Raw genomic sequence first — 16,610 nt, 5'->3', positions numbered from 1 at the left:
TTGACATTTTAACAACTGGTATATTTGCTAAATCAATCTCTTAGACATAAAGAAACCCTCAATCTCACTGCTTTACCTTGTGTCCAAGCACAGAATCATGTAATTTTTGTGTGGAAAGGAACCATAGAGGTCATCTAGTCCAACCTCCCACTTAATGCAAAAATTCCTTCTATAACCTCTCTGACTCATTTAAGATTTCTTGGAAGATATAGTAGCAGAAATAATCCTGTTTGACAGTCCCCTGATAATAAACATCCGGAGAAACATAAAATAGAGAGAGGTGTGCTCGCCAAAGGTGTTTGTCCTTCTGTTGAAGGAGATCCATGAAGAGACCATATTGGGGAGAAATTTCCTGTGGATGGTGAGACCTTCCAGATGCTCCTCCTTGTGGATGACAATATGCTGACTTCGTCAAGCCCCCAGAATATTGTAAATAGGAAATAGCAAATGGATTAAGAATATATGTTGTCTAGATTTCAGCATCCATTTGGAAAGACACCATTTTGAGCTTATCCAAGTTTATGTGTATATATGTGTGAGTGTGTATATACATATGTATATATATATTATATATGATAAACAATGCAAATGGACAATAAGTCAGACAAGAGAAGAGAGGCCTAGATTACCTCCAGAAAAGTACAAAACTCTTGTACTGACCCAGACTTTTCATGAAAGCAAAGACCCATTTTTTACTAACATTCTATTGTTTATATGACAGTGAGACATAGAATTCTGTACTCCTAAGAATTAAACTTTGATGTGAATTTCTTAGAAGACAATGGAGACTTATTTGGTAGGTGTGAGGAACTCTGAAGAACAGGACCAAGAGAAACCATCAAGGAATTATATAACAGAAAGATGGGCTGTGGCAAGAACGAAAGATAACACATAGACAGGCAAAGTGCTTCATGGGAACCTAGCAATGTTAGGAGAAAGCCAAGAAGAACTATGGTGTATTGGCTGGACTTCCTATGATGAACTTATAGACAAGAATCAGAGATGTCAGTCACAAATAGAATGCAGTCTGCATCAGGGAAAGGGAACTCCTGAATCAACAAACTTATAGACCCACTGGAGTAGTATCCCTGGCAGAAAGTCATATTCCCTTTGCTGACACATTTGCAGCAAAGGAGAACTCGTTACTTTTTTTTTAAACCCTTACCTTCCATCTTAGAATCAATAAGATTGGTTCCAAGAGAGAAGAGTGGTAAGGGCTAGGCAGTGGAGGTTGACTTATCCAGGATAACAAAATTAGGAAGTCTGAGGTAAGATTTGAACACAGGACTTCCCAGCTCTAGGCCTAGCTCTCAATCCACTGAACCACCTAGCTGCATCCCCAAACTCATTACTTTCACAGTACAGTGATCCCTCATCTATCATGGGAGTTACGTTCCAGAGACCCCTGTGAAAGGTGAAAATCTGTGAAGTAGTGGCATTATATTTATTTTATTATTTATATATATTTTAAGGTTTTATAAACCCTTCCCACTCTCCTATAAATCTTTTCCACACTCTTATTAACCTACAGTCACTGAGTCAATCAGTGCCCAGGACACAGAACAAAGCGCTGTGGTTGGTCACCTTTCATTCCATCAGCTGATAGTGTGCCTCGATACATATAACTCTGAGATATAGTGAGGGACAACAGGACACAATTCACAAAGTTGGAAAGCTTAATTGCTGGATCATTCTAACTCAAAAATCTGCTCCTTTGCATCTTCCATCCATTTTCTCTTGTCCTACACAGAATAAGTCTAATATCTTTCCCTTCACATATTTTATGAAAGATAGCAAGTGCCCTCTAAGTCTTGTCTGGATTCAAGTTCCCCAGTTCCTTCAGCTATTCCACACATAGCCTGGTATTTCATGCCCTTACTCTCCTGGTGGCACTTCTCTGGAAACATTCTAGTTTGCCATTCTCCTTCTTGGGAGGGAGATCCAACCCAGAACTGGACATTAAGCTACAAATGTGGCCTGAACACTTCAGAGTACAGTAGATCTATAACCTCCTTTGGTTCCTCCAAACATCATACTTCTGTTAATGTAGACTAGAGTTGTCGTCGTTTTTGTGGCAGCCCCATATCTGTGGGCTCACACTGAGTTTGTGGACAACTCGAGCCCCCAGGTCTCTTTTCCTTGACAGCTATTCATGTGGTTTCGTGGAGAAGGTGAAATTTGATCAGGGTCTCAGTTCTCTCACCCCAAGGATGAACAAAAGACCACATCCTATTACTCCCTCAGTAATAATACGATGACGATGTCTTGGTAGTGATAGAAACTCCAACTGAGGCATTTCTAAAGGTCTGACTGATGTGTTTCAATTCAATGAATGTCAAACATTTGTAGTGACCCTCTGGGTTTCCTGGCTTTGTTGTCACTTTCACTGCCAATTTTGCAAGTTTTCTCTTGAACTGGAAAGTCTAACCCTTCTCCTTTTCTCCACCTGATGTCTTTTTTGGAAGGTCAGAGGTTTCTCAGCCAGATGCATCTCTCCAGAATTTAGGTTACTCACTAATAGTTTGTCACTTGTTTCTTTGACAGGCCATCTGAAAGAAGAAATAAACCAACGGCAGATGCAACGAGTTGCTTTAAGTGAGTACATGTGTGTCTGTGTTGTTGGGGATGGAGGGATAATACAGAATGATATCACCTGGATTAATACAGGGTTATATGTTTAAAAGAAATTCCATAAAATAAAGATAAATGAATAAAGTTCATTTTCCTGGCAGAGCCAGGCTTAGACAAAATTGTCAAAGTGGCAAGGTCTATTTTCTGTGTCGTACCAACTCTTACCAGATATGTTCCCTGGCTGCTCAGGTTCCCCTAATGCAGTGTTGACCCACCCTGATTTACTGCCTCTTAAGTACATCATTTCATATTTCTGACATTTCTTACCCCACACAGGAAAAAAATATTCATTATTTCCTGTAGCACTTTAATACTCTATCCCCTGCTTTCCAAGGGCTAGCTGATAACTAGTCTACTTTTGATGCTTGTAATGTGTGAATGGGAAACAGATAGCCTCCATCACTCTACCCAATATCGTTTAGGTAAAAGCCTTCTGGAAATAATAAGCTCTTATTTTGTTTGTTTGATCCAAAGTCACAAAGGAGGCAAGAGAAGCATCTGGGTGAGCTGGTGGGAAAGATATTTGGGAACAGATGAAGAGAAGAGGTCCTTCAAATCATACCCCCGTTCCTCTTCTTGACCAAGTCATAGCACCAATGCTAAGCTATTTCCTGCTTAAAGGATCCCACTTGACATTTCTCTTCCAAGACTACTCCTTGTATATTGTATATAGTATATAGCATAATGGTAAAGTATGGTAATATATAAATATTTGCAATTTTTATACTTATAAATTTATAACATTTATAAATATAAAATAAAAATAGCAAAGTAATAAAGTTCTCAGTTCCAAATGGTAGAAGGGCCCCAAATATACTGGGAATTATTTCCTTAAAACTAGCAGCTAGTAATGATGTTAGATGCTTGTATTATTTTCTTTTATTAAAACCAATAATAATTCTCAGTAAGGTAGGAATATTTAGAATGCAACATGAATAACAGGAAGCCTAATATATGCTGGACAGAGCTCTGGGGGTTGCACTACTAGTTATGACATACTTTTTTGAGTGGGGAGGGGTGTCAGCTTCTTGACTTGTAACTAATACAGACCAATGAGTTTCTTGGTTCTGAATATAGGTTCTACTGATTGCTTTCCCCAATAAACGATGAGTCCTTTCATGAAGGTAAATGGATCCTAAAATGTTGGGCTTGGAAAAGGTTCAAAACAGGTTAAAGTGAGCAATTATTCTATGATATGCTCTCTTCCTGTCTCCTAGCTCTAAGTGCAAGGTATCTGATAATTGGTATTTCCCTAAGATTAGCTTCATCAGCTCCATTATGGCAGTTCCATAGGCTTGATCCTTTTTTTTTAATTTGAAATTTTTATTTAATTAATTAATTTAGAATATTTTTCCATGGTTACATGATTCACATTCTTTCCCTCCTCTCCTCCCACCCCCCTCCTGTAACCAACGAGCAGTTCCACTGGGTTTTACATGTGTCATTGATCAAGACCTATTTCCATATTATTAATATTTGCATTAGGGTGTTCGCTTAGAGTCTACATCCCCAATCATATTCCCATCGGCTGGGTCCTTCTTCATGTAGCATCTGGCCTCCTCTCAGGCATTTAGTGAGCCCTTGTTGTAGAAAAACAACGATGTGGAAAATACCATTTGAAATAACTGTGTGAGTGGTTTGAGTTTAAAACAAGGTAAGCCTTTTCCATGGGCTCCAGGGGAGTAAGGAGCTCCATCATGCCTTTCCTTCCAACTCCCCGTCCCCCTGGGGGGGCCAGGCCAATCCAGCAAAGGGACTGGAACTGGTCAGGCAGATTTTTTTCCCTGCCTGGAACAGACCTGGGCCTTTGGAAAATTGCTGCATGTTTCCAATCACAGGCTCCAGGCCACACAAATATTTTCCAGACTCCCATTGCTTCATTAATGCACTATGCTGAAGTAGGTCCATATTGCCTCCTATCTTTTATATGGTAAACTAGATCTCCTTATTTGTCTATTTATCATGCTTTGAGCCTCCTCCTTCCAAATTACAGCAGGTGTCAAGTTCAGGAAGGCCCAGATTTGCCTGAAGTAATCAGAAAACTTCAAACAGAAAGCACTTTGCTTGGAAGTCTAATTAAGAGCATGTTGAAATACCTATTTATTTTTAAAAACCATACTATCCCAATTAGAAAAGAAGTGTTAACATCTCCCAGCTGCCATTTTGAGATTAAATGCCTTGTTATAGTCCAAACACTTTAGGAGGTTATTTGATTAAGATTTTAAAATACCAATGCTCAGGTTTCCCAGGTGACCACATTTCAGAAGTGAATTTTGCTTATTGAAGAAAACCTCTCAACTCAGCAAATTGTTTATATGGCCATTTCCTGTTTTAACCCCACCTTTCCAGCTAGCATTTGAGCAAAAGGCTGGAGACAGAGGACTTCTTGCAGACACTAGCAGCCAATGGGTTTGGGACCTGTGATATTTCTTAAGAGCCAAGTTCTACTAAGTTGGCTTCAGGCATAGGAAATGAATCAGTGACTAAATACAGTATTTAGTCCTTTTCTATTTCCTTGCCTTTCTGCTCACTTTTCATTCCTTTCCCATTTTTTTCTTTTTATGCTTTTTTTATTGACTTTTTCTTCTTTCACTTTTCTCCATTTTTAATTCACCTCTTTTCACTTTTTCATGTCTTAATCCTTACATTAGTGAATGATCTCTTTTCTCTTAATAATTTACCTGGGAGAGATTGGGGGGGGGGTCTGTCTATGTATACAAACTGATTCATTTGCATTTGCTGTGCACACATATTGGCATCCCCCCAATAACTGCCCTAAGCAATGCTGTTTCCTAGTAACATCAACACACTGTAATCAGATCCCACTATAATATAATAGACTCCTATGGTAACAATCTTAGCCAGTTGTGAACCTAATTATGCTTCAGTTATGATTGTGTTCTTGGTTTTTATGTTTCTGTACATATACCTGTAAGTACTACGAGTGCAATCACTGGCATCTACATGTGCACACACACACACACACACACACACACACACACACACACACACATATTCTGGGATTTTAGTAGAAGGCAATCCTCAAGGGAACAAAGCTTTAATGTGACAACTTGGGCATCAGGAACAAACCAGTGGGAAGAGGAGTCTTCACATCCCTTAAGCAATCCCCTATCTGACCCGTGTCTAAGGCCAATCATATGCACGAATGTGTGTGTATGCTTGTAAGAATGCTTTCTCTTTTTAGTGATCAAGTCTAAATTAGAATGGACTTTGTTTAGGACCCCACCCAGGAAATCTCTCAGAAAAAAACATAAACTTTACATCCTGCACTAATTCATTAGAAAGGCAAAAAGTCATGACATCTGGAATAAACTACTGGAGAGTACTTTTAAAATCCAATGAGAACATAATTTACAGTAATTTTCAGTAGTAGTGGCTGTGACCACATTTGATATGATGGTTGAACCTATGGAGAAATATGTGACCATTATCACTTCTTTCTAAGGGGATGATTTAAGACCAATTCCAAAAAAAAATAGTAAAAAAATTTTGAAAGGGGGGTAATGACTAACTAAAATTGGACCCTAAGCCACAAGCTAGTAGGAAAGAGGGGGGCAGGTGATAAGTTCATGAAGCAGCCAAAGACAACTAGGAACTAATTTAGATATTTGGCTGATTATCACCAATTGGTTCAAAGACAAATCTATTTGATCAGTTCACTGGCATTTGTTTGTTTGCTTATGTTTCCCCAAACTGTTTTGAGCACTATAAGAATACCTGAAAATAGTTGTCCTGGATAGAATATTTAATAATGTCAAGCGTCAATGTCAGGTGAGAAAGTAATCAATCAATATATATTTATTGAGTGTACCTACTATGTGCACTACACTGTACTAGGAGTTATGGAGAAAATCAATTGATCAAAAATTACCTATTAAGAACTTAACATGGGGGCAGCTGGATAGCTCAGTGGATTGAGAGCCAAGCCTAGAGATGGGAGGTCCTAGGTTCAAATCCGTCCTCAGACACTTCCAAGCTGTGTGTCCCTGGGCAAGTCACTTGACCCCCATTGCCTAGCCCTTACCACTCTTCTGCCTTGGAGCCAATACACAGTAATTACTCCAAGATGGAAGGTAAGGGTTTAAAAAAAAAAAAACAACTATGTGCCCACCACTGTATTAAGTACCAGCTACATAAAGACGAAGAAGGAATGATCCCTACTCACAATGATCTGAGCTTTCACTTTAATGGTGAGACAAGCACATATAAAAATATATACAGCCTAAATCTAAATCTAAAGCTAATTAATAGAGAAACTGAAAGAGGAGGAGGAGGAGGAAAATACAAGGTACTTTTGGAAGGAGGGTGCTAGCAATTAGGGGAATGAGGCAGGAATAAAGAAAGGTTTTATTCAGAAACTAGTGGATGAATTGCATCTTAAAGGAAGAAAGGAACTCCATGAGAAGAAGTTAGGAAAGAGTACATTCCTTGTATGGGGGATAACCAGTCCAAAAGCATAGAAAAGGGAGATGGTATGCCATGTGTGAATAACAGAGAGAAGAAACCATTTTGTATCGGTGGTAATGCTGGAGGGATGGTAATGTCCAATGAAGTTAGAATGGTAGATCAGAGCCAGGTTATAGAAGGCTTTAAAACCTAAACAGATACTATATTTCATCGTGGAAGCAATAGGATATCTATCACTGTAATTGGTTGTCACGTATAAAGGAGTAGAGTGAGACTTGAATCAGGGAGACCAATTAGGAAAAAGCTGTTCCAATAATCTAGTCCAAAAGTACTGAGGGCCTGAACAAAGGTGGCTGTTACATGAATGGAAAAATGGGGTCAGATGTGAGAGACTTTATGAATATAGAAAGAGCAAGATGTGGCAACTGAATGGATATGTGGGATGAGAGAGAATGAATAGTCAAGAATAATGCTGAGATTATGAACCTGAGACATTGAAAGAATGGTGGTTATCTTTGGTGGAAATACAGAAATTTGGAAGAAGGGAGGGTTTGAAGAAGATAATAAGTTCGATTTTAGACTTGTAGAGTAAGATGTCTCTGGACTATCAATTTTGAAATGTTCATAGACAAACCAGATACAGCACTAAAACACAAAGGAGATACTGGGGCTGGTTATGTAGATCTGGGAATCATCAACTTAGAGGTGATAGAGCCATAAGAGTTGATGAGAAAATGTAGACAGAGAAGAGAAGCAGGCCTAGGACAGAACCTTGAGGAACACCCACAAGCATGATATGGATGATGAGCTAGGGATGAAGATAAGAAGAGACAGTCAAGACGGGGACAAACTATGAGAGAGTAGTGTCACAAAAACAGAGAGGAAAGAGAGCATGAGGAAGAGAGATTGGTCATGGGTCAAATGCAGCAAATAGGTTGAAAAGGATTAGAGGGAGCCAAAATGTCTGAGTGATAAAAGGTGGTGTGGTGGGTTCCCTCTACAAATTCCTCCAAACAGATCCAAAAAATGCACCAGACCAAATCTAAGTGATGAAATCCAGAAAACGTCACAATGAGTCATTTGTTCAGCTCAGCTCAGCATAGGGAGACAGGGAAGTCTGCAGATACTGGGGATGGTTAAGGTCAGAAGCACATTATAGGTGGAGCACTCCGGTGCCCAGGGCAAGAATGGTTTTCAGACCATACTGGTACTCCATCAGACACATACCAGGATATCATGACAGGGAAAGGTACCAATTGGAAATTTAGTCACCTACTACCTATTTCTAGGTCATAGATCCAGGGCAGAGACAGAAGGGAACAGGCAGAGAAGAATGGTGCTCCCAGGTAGGGAGGTCCTGGTCAGAGTACTAAAAAAGGAGATAGTTCAGACATCAGTATCAGCAGCTGGAGCAGCAGCACTGTGGCTCAGATCCCAAGCTCAGAACAAGGTTTCATTTCTAGCATCCTACCCCAGACCTCAGAGGAATAACCAAGGCAAAAATCCTATACCAAAGGGAGCCTACAATTCTGCCATTTTGAATGAACAGAGATCTCCAGCTGGCTTATAGGAGGTGAAGTCCAACAATAATCTCTTATGGCTCATACCTTAACCCTAATCAGGAACTCACAAAGCTCAGTCCAGGGTAGGATCAGGAGAGGGGGAACCAATCAGACTTTGCCCTGGGTCAAACACATTTGGGAATACTAAAAGCTTACAGATCCCTAACCTGTTCTGAAATCCTAAAATAACACAACACCCAACAACTCAAGGACTAGCCCAGATGTTCCCTCCAGAAGTGCCAGAGAGTACAGCCTTAAAATCAAATATGAAGTTGGGAAGCAGGTTGGAAGAATCAGTGAATAAAAAAAGAACAGGACCATAATGAGTTATTATGGGGGCAGGAATACTCAAAACACAAACACAGAAAAGAATGACTCTGAAACATCTATAAGCAAAACCTCAGAGAAACACACAATTCAGGCACAAAGTCAAGTAGAATTCCTGGAAGAGATGAAGCAAGAGTTTTAAAAAGAGTTAGAAAATGTTTTGTTTTGGTTTTTATAAATGGAATAAGAGGATTTGAGGGGGACAAATAGAAAAGGGAAATTGAAACCATGGAAGAAAGAATTAGAAAGAAAATTAATATGCTCAAAGGGCTTTAAAAGAATGCATAACCTTTGATCCAGCAATACCACTACTGGGTTTGTACCCCAAAGAGATAATAAGGAAAAATACTTGTATAAAAATATTCATAGCCACACTCCTTATGATGGCAAAAAATTGGAAAATGAAGGATTGTCCCTCGATTGAGGAATGGCTGAACAAATTATGGTATATGATGGTGATGGAATACTATTGTGCTATAAGGAATGAAGATCTGGAGGATTTCTATATGAACTGGGAGAACCTCAATGAACTGATGCAGACTGAAATGAACAGAACCAGGGGAACATTGTATATAGAAAGTAAAACATTGTGGAACAATCCAATGCAATGGACTCTGCTACTAATAGCAATGCAACAAGTCAAGATACTCCTAAAGGACTTCTGAGAATGCTATCCACATTGAGAGAAAGAACTATGGGAGTAGAAATGCAAAAGAAAAACATATGGCATCACTTATCACATGTATATATGGGTATGTGATTTGGGGTTTAGGCTTTAAAAGATTGCTCTATAACAAAAATGAATAATATGAAAATAGGTATCAAGTGATAACATTTGTACAACCCAGTGGAATTGCTTGTTGGCTCTGGGAGGGGTAAGGGAAGAGGGAAGGGAAAGAAAATGAATCATGTAAACATGGAAAAACACTTAAAAATAATTTTTTTTAAAAAGGAAAGGAAATTAACAGCTTGGCATAAGTAGTACAAGACTTTTATTGAGTCACAATCTCTCTGAAGATTAAAATGAACCAAATAGAAGTTAATTTCCTCATTAGACAATAAGAAATAAAATCATAAGACTGAAAAAATGAAGAAAATTAGCATATCAAACAGATCAAGAAGAAAATATTAAAAATCATTAGACTCTCTGAACACTATGACCAAAAAGAAAAAGTTTAGACCTCATATTTCAAGAAATCTAAAAAAAAAATTACTCAAATTTCTGAGGACTAGAGGATAAATCAGAAATAAAAGATTCTAAGCAAGTCACTTCCTAAAGGAAACCTCAGAGTAAAAACTCTGAGGAACATCATAAACAAAATCCAGATCTTCCAGGTCAAAAAAAAAATCAAGCAGCTATAAAAAAAAATAATTCAAGTACTGAGGAACCACAGTCACATATGATTTAGCTGCACCACTATAAAAGAGAAGAGAACTTGGAATATGATATTCCAGAAGCAAAGGATATGCAAGAATAGCTTACCCAGCAAAATTTAGTGTACTGCTACAGGGGGGAAATGGACTTTTAATGAACTAGAAGACTTCCAAATATTTCTAATAAAAAGACCGTGAAAAGTGAAGAGAAGCATAAAAAAGTAAACATGAATGAACAATGATAATGGGCCAAACAACGATAAATGGCTTACATTCAAGTACAGGGAGATGATACATGGGTCATCACAGTTTATAGAGGGAGTCTAATTAGACAAGGCCTGGGAGTAGTTCTGTTGTGTCTTGATGATGGCAAGAATGGAAAGAGTAGGAGAAAGGAATACACTGGGGAAAGGAGGAGGGAAAATAAAAATAGGGGAAATTATCTCATATAATCAGGGTATACAAGTAGATATCTATTCAAACAAGGAAGGACTAGGAGGGAACAGGTAACATTTCAAACTCCTTCTCATTGGAACCAGTCAGAGGGAGGCACTTTCAATCTAGTTAAGGGAACATAAATAGTAAAAGCAGCCAATTTATTTATTTAGGCTTTATAGCACTCCATAAACCCCAAGACTTATGCACTGAAATTACTTGATGCATAGAAGTGACCCTGGGTTCTTGAAGGCTATGCCAGTGAGACATAAGATCTAGTACCATCTGGGGTGTTTGGGGAAAATGTTTAACAATAGTTTCTCCAGAAAAAGAAAATGTAACCAGGATATACATCTAAGTTAATCTACACTATTAACACTTTCTTAAACCTTGATTATCAGAAAAACAATCCAGCCCTGATTTGTAGGGTTTGCCATGTATGTGGTCACACTTGAACATTTGACAATTGGTTCTCAAGCCATTTTGAGCTAGCTCCAGTACCTCAAAGTATAGAGGTTCCCAGCCTGGGATATGTGGAGCCCCAGGGAGAACAAGGAGCTTAACAACAACATAATTCTATTAGAAATCATCTCTATTTTAATTATGTGCATATGCATGGTAAACTTAAGGATTTTTTCTTTCAGATTGGTTGGGCATTTTTATTTTATTCTTATATGCATAGTATTCTGTAGAATTTATTTCCTTTCATATTGAGTAGGTTTGCTATAAGCAAACGGGATCCTGGGACTGAAAAAGGTGGGGAATCCTTGCCCTGGTAGATCCTATCCACCAAGCAAGGACTGGCCTCGGGATAGATGGAATCTTTGTTTAAAGCTCATCATCCCTGAGGCTTATCACTTTCCCTTCTCCAAATCTAGTCTTGGCAAGTTGCAAGGGATGAAATCTTCAGTGTAGCAATTCACAAAGACTAGACATAGAGGAGTTTGGGTCATAGTTGGAGAGACCTCTTCACAGATCGTTAAAGTGTTGAAGGATTTGGGATTTATACCCCACCTATTTCCAAATTATAGTCTACAGATTGACCCATAGTACAAATACGATTCAACAAACATTTATTAAGTGCTTAGTATATACAAAGTTCTCTGTGACATTTAAACATAAAACAGATTACAGTTGAAATCAGAAAGAATGAGTGCTTTCAGACTCCAAAGCTAAGCATATTACTACCACATTTGAACAATAAATTTCATTCCATTTTCTAGCTACTAAGATAGAAAGAGGAATTTCATATTTTCATTTTCTGACAACCAGCAGCACACAGTTCATCTGCAGAAGCAAATGTTTCCTGGAACTAAACTCATGCTATAGTTTATTGCAGGGATCCTTGTGTGAAGGACATCGGGTGATACAGTGAACAATATCTTCAATTACAATTTTACAAAAGATACAGAAACGCTGTTCAAGCGGAGGATTCTCTTATCAGTCCTCTATAAAAGCAGAAGGTGTGACATTAAAACATAACTCGATAAAGGCATTTCCATGACAGGGGGATATAATATGGTCCACCTACTCTGCTTTCTGAAGATCTAAGCTAGACTCTAACTCAATGCCATTATAGAACTCAACAACTTATCCATCACCAACACAGTGCCCCACAGTGAGAGTTGTCTTTTAGAGAGAAAGGCCCCATGATTCCACAGTGGAATTTCCCTTGACCTCATGTCCCTCATTCATTACCATTGCACTTTAAGTCTGTGCCCACTCATCGCCCCTCCAGTGCTCTGTGTTTGTGGAAAAGAGTGCCCCTAATGTTGAAGAAAATGCTTTTGTAACCACTATTTTGCTATGAGTCTCTTGGCTAATTGTTAAAGGGTAGCCCAACAAGTAGGCTCTCAGGAGCTAGTGTTTAGAAGGATAACCACCCAAATTATTACCTCCTTTGACTCTGAAAGTAGTAACAACTACCCCTCTGGAGACCCAAATTTCCAGTGACAGTGTGAGCTGGGCAAGTCGGACTTGAGGTGGGTATCTCATGTGCACTTTCTTCTCCTCACTTATGTGTGTTCGTGTTTTACTCTCAGCAGTTTTAAAAGAAGAAACTCACCACTCTGGGCCAGTAGCATTAGGGACCTGACTGGTGACAATGAATTTCGTCAGCCTCTATTGCCTCTATTTCAGCTCTTTCCTGAGCTCCATTCCCTTTTCATGGACCCCATAGGAAAGGAAAGGAGGAAGATGGGAATAAATATTGAGAAAAACAAGAGTTGTGCTCTCTAGGTTCTCCAGGAAATACCTTGCCAACTGTGTTTAATTCCCATTTTGAGCCTTCCCAAGAGGTCTTCTCTCTTTGTAGGTCTCTTTACAAGAATCTTCCTTCCTTACAGAGGTTCTCTCTCTTTCTAGTAATCCTCTCTTTATAGGGATCTTCTCTCTTCTCTAATCCTTTCTTTATAGGGATCCTCTCCCTTTATATAGAGCTTCTCTCTTCACAGAGATCCTGTCAAGTGATTTCAACCAGAAATGGACCTAAAGCACACGTTTGAAAATTTTACTCCTAAGCTTATTAAGAATGTCCAGTTGGGAGGGGGCAGCTGGGTAGCTCAGTGGATTGAGAGTCAGGCCTAGAGACGGGAGGTCCTAGGTTCAAATCTGGCCTCAGACACTTCCAAGATGTGTGACCCTGGGCAAGTCACTTGACCCCCATTGCCTAGCCCTTCCTTACCACTCTTCTGCCTTGGAGCCAATACACAGTATTGACTCCAAGATGGAAGGTAAGGGTTTAAAAAAAAAAAATGTCCAGTGGGGGGTGGGGGGGGGGGCAGCTGGGTAGCTCAGTGGATTGAGAGCCAGGCCTAAAGCCAGGAGGTCCTAGGTTCAAATCTGGCCTCAGACACTTCCTAGCTGTGTGACCCTGGGCAAGTCACTTGACCCTTATTGCCTACCCTTACCACTCTTCTGCCTTGGAGCCAATACACAGTATTGACTCCAAGATGGAAGGTTAAGGGTTTTAGGGGGAAAAAAATGTCCAGTTGTTTCCTTTTGAAGCTGTGATAAAATATATACTATTCTATTTGAATTTTAATACTTTTCATTTGGCTTTGTCCTATATTTCCAGCCTTATTACTCTTTTTTCTTAATCTTTACCTTCCATCTTAGAATCAATACTATGTATTGGTTCCAAGGCACAAGAGCGCTAAGAGGTAGACAATTAGGGCTAAGTAACTGGCCCAGGGTCACATAGCTAGGAAGTATCTAAAGCCAGATTTTAAACCCGAGATCTCCCATCTTTAGGCCTGGCTCTTAATCCACTGAGTCACTTAGCTACCTCATCCTTGTTACGCTTCTTTATGAACTCTACATTCTAGCCTAACTAGGCCATCCCTCATCTGCAACATCCCATCTGTCATCTCTTTTTGCCTTTGCAAAGGTTGTCCTCTATGTAATCCTTCTACCCCGTGGCTTCATGAATTACTACATTTCCTTCAAGGCTAATCTTAGAAGCTACTTCTTAACATCACTCAACAGAGATTATTTTGTCTCTACTTTGTACTTATTTTGTGTTTAATTTTTAGGTACATGTGGTTTCTCTAACATAAACTGAGGGCAGATAGGTAGCTCAGTGGTTAGAGAGCCAGGCCTGGAGATGGAAGATCCTGGGTTCAAATCTGTCCTCAGAAACTTCCTACAAAGACCGCTAAAAGATTGCCTGCCCTTTGATCCAGCCATACCATTGCTGGGTTTGTACCACAAAGAGATCATAGGGAAAAAGACATGTACAAAAATATTTATAGCTGCGCTCTTTGGGGTGGCAAAAAACTGGAAAAGGAGGGTATGCCTTTCAATTGGGGAATGGCTGAACAAATTGTGGTATATGCTGGTGATGGAATATTATTGTGTTAAAAGGAATAATAAACTGGAGGAGTTCCAGGCGAACTGGAGAGACCTCCAGGAATTGATGCAGAGTGAAAGGAGCAGAACCAGAGGAACATTGTACACAGAGACTGATACACTGTGGTAAAATTGAATGTAATGGACTTCTGTACTAGCAGCAATGCAATGACCCAGGACAATTCTGAGGGATTTATGGAAAGGAACACTATCCACATTCAGAGGAAGAACTACAGGAGTGGAAACACAGAAGAAAAACAACTGCTTAAACCCATGGGTTGATGCAGACATGATTTGGGAAGTAAACTCTAAATGACCACCCTAGTACAACTATCAATAATATGGAAATAGGTCTTGATCGATGACACATAAAGAAACCAGGGGAAATGTATTTGGAGGGGACTGGTAGGGAGAGAGTAAGAACATGAATCATAGAACCATGGAAAAATTTTTTCTAAAAATAATAAAATTTAAAAAATAAAAGAAACTTCCTACCTTTGTGACCCTGGGCAAGTCACTTAGCCCCAGTTGCCTAGCCCTTACTGTTCTTCTGCTTTGGAATCAATAGTATCAATTCTAAGATAGAACATAAGAGTTTAACAAAAAAAATAATAATAAGAGCATAAACTCCTTGAGGTCAGGGACTATTTCACTTTTTATTTTATAGAAAATGATTAATGAATGAATGAAGCAGCATCCTATAATGACATTGTGCCTTTTCTTTTTTCTTGAAAGCAGAAAATTCTGTTTAGCTTCTCAGCCGAGGGGCAAGCATCTAGGTCTAAAGCAAATTTGTTTCATCCTAGTTCCTGCAAGTGCTTTGGGACACATGTATAAATGACAAACAAGGCAATATGGAGGTGATATTGGCCATATCTACGAGCCCTATGAGCTATGGTGCACTCTCAGAGAGGGTGAAAATTAACCTAGTGTCCTGCAGGTTAAAGACAAAGGAGTCTGGGAGCAGGAAAACAGACTTGCAAAATTGCCTAGGTTTAAGTTGTTAAGGACCAGGATAACCATATTGGGAAATGTAATGGGGTAGAGAAATGTAAAGGAAAAGATAAGGAGTATTGAATTTATAACTGCTTCTTAGCATTGTAGAGAAAGTAAGATCTTTTACTCTTCTATAGTATTTTCATTCTTGTGAATAAGGATTAAGAAAGATTAAGAAATCATATATCTTATATCATCCATGCTATTCATTGGCAAAACCCTCTCTACACTATAAAAGAGAAATCTGTAAGAACTTACTCCTATAATCTATGTGCATATATGGATGTAAATGTATGGATATTTTTATACATAAACATATATAATGCATATAATATATACATATGTATACTTGTGTGTATATCTATATATGTATATATAAACTTAATACTTTAAGCATCCCTGATTTCTTTGGTATGGTTACTGGTCTTCTTTGTGCAGAATATAATTTTCCTCTACATCTTAGAAAATATGATTCAGGAATTACTGGGGCTAAAAAGCATTAATCACCTCAGCCTCTCTGAGTATAGCTAAATTAATCATTGAAAACAAATGCTTTCAGAAGCAGCTAGGTAGTTCAGTAGACAGAGATCCAGTCCCATAAGTGGGAGGTTCTGGGTTCAAATCTAGCCTCAAACACTTTCTAGCTGGGTGACCCTGGGCAGGTCACTTAACCCCAATTGCCTAGCCTTTCATGCTCTTCTACCTTAGAAATGATACTTAATATGGATTCTAAGACGAAAGGAAAAAGTAAAAAAGGGAAAGGAAAGGAAAGGAAAGGAAAGGAAAGGAAAGGAAAGGAAAGGAAAGGAAAGGAAAGGAAAGGAAAGGAAAGGAAAGGAAAGGAAAGGAAAGGAAAGGAAAGGAAAGGAAAGGAAAGGNAGGAAACGAAAGGAAACGAAAGGAAACGAAAGGAAACGAAAGGAAACAAAAGGAAACAAAAGGAAACGAAAGGAAAAGAAAGGAAAAGAAAGGAAGGAAAAGAAAGGAAAAGAGAGGAAAAAGGAGAGA

General features: G+C 38.9%; 1 protein-coding gene across 1 annotated transcript in view; it reads left to right on the top strand.

Annotated features, from left to right (window-relative positions):
• The window catches only part of KIF6 (kinesin family member 6), a 540,790-nt gene that overhangs the window by 441,425 nt on the left and 82,755 nt on the right, over positions 1–16,610 (top strand). The window contains exon 16 of the mRNA XM_044675300.1: positions 2,545–2,595. Within this exon, the coding sequence (XP_044531235.1) occupies positions 2,545–2,595 (51 nt within the window). The remainder of the gene's footprint in view (positions 1–2,544; positions 2,596–16,610) is intronic.

This window comes from Gracilinanus agilis, chromosome 4 (genome assembly GCF_016433145.1).
Source record: "Gracilinanus agilis isolate LMUSP501 chromosome 4, AgileGrace, whole genome shotgun sequence".
Taxonomy (NCBI): domain Eukaryota; kingdom Metazoa; phylum Chordata; class Mammalia; order Didelphimorphia; family Didelphidae; genus Gracilinanus; species Gracilinanus agilis.
This window is presented reverse-complemented; position numbering and strand designations above follow the sequence as displayed.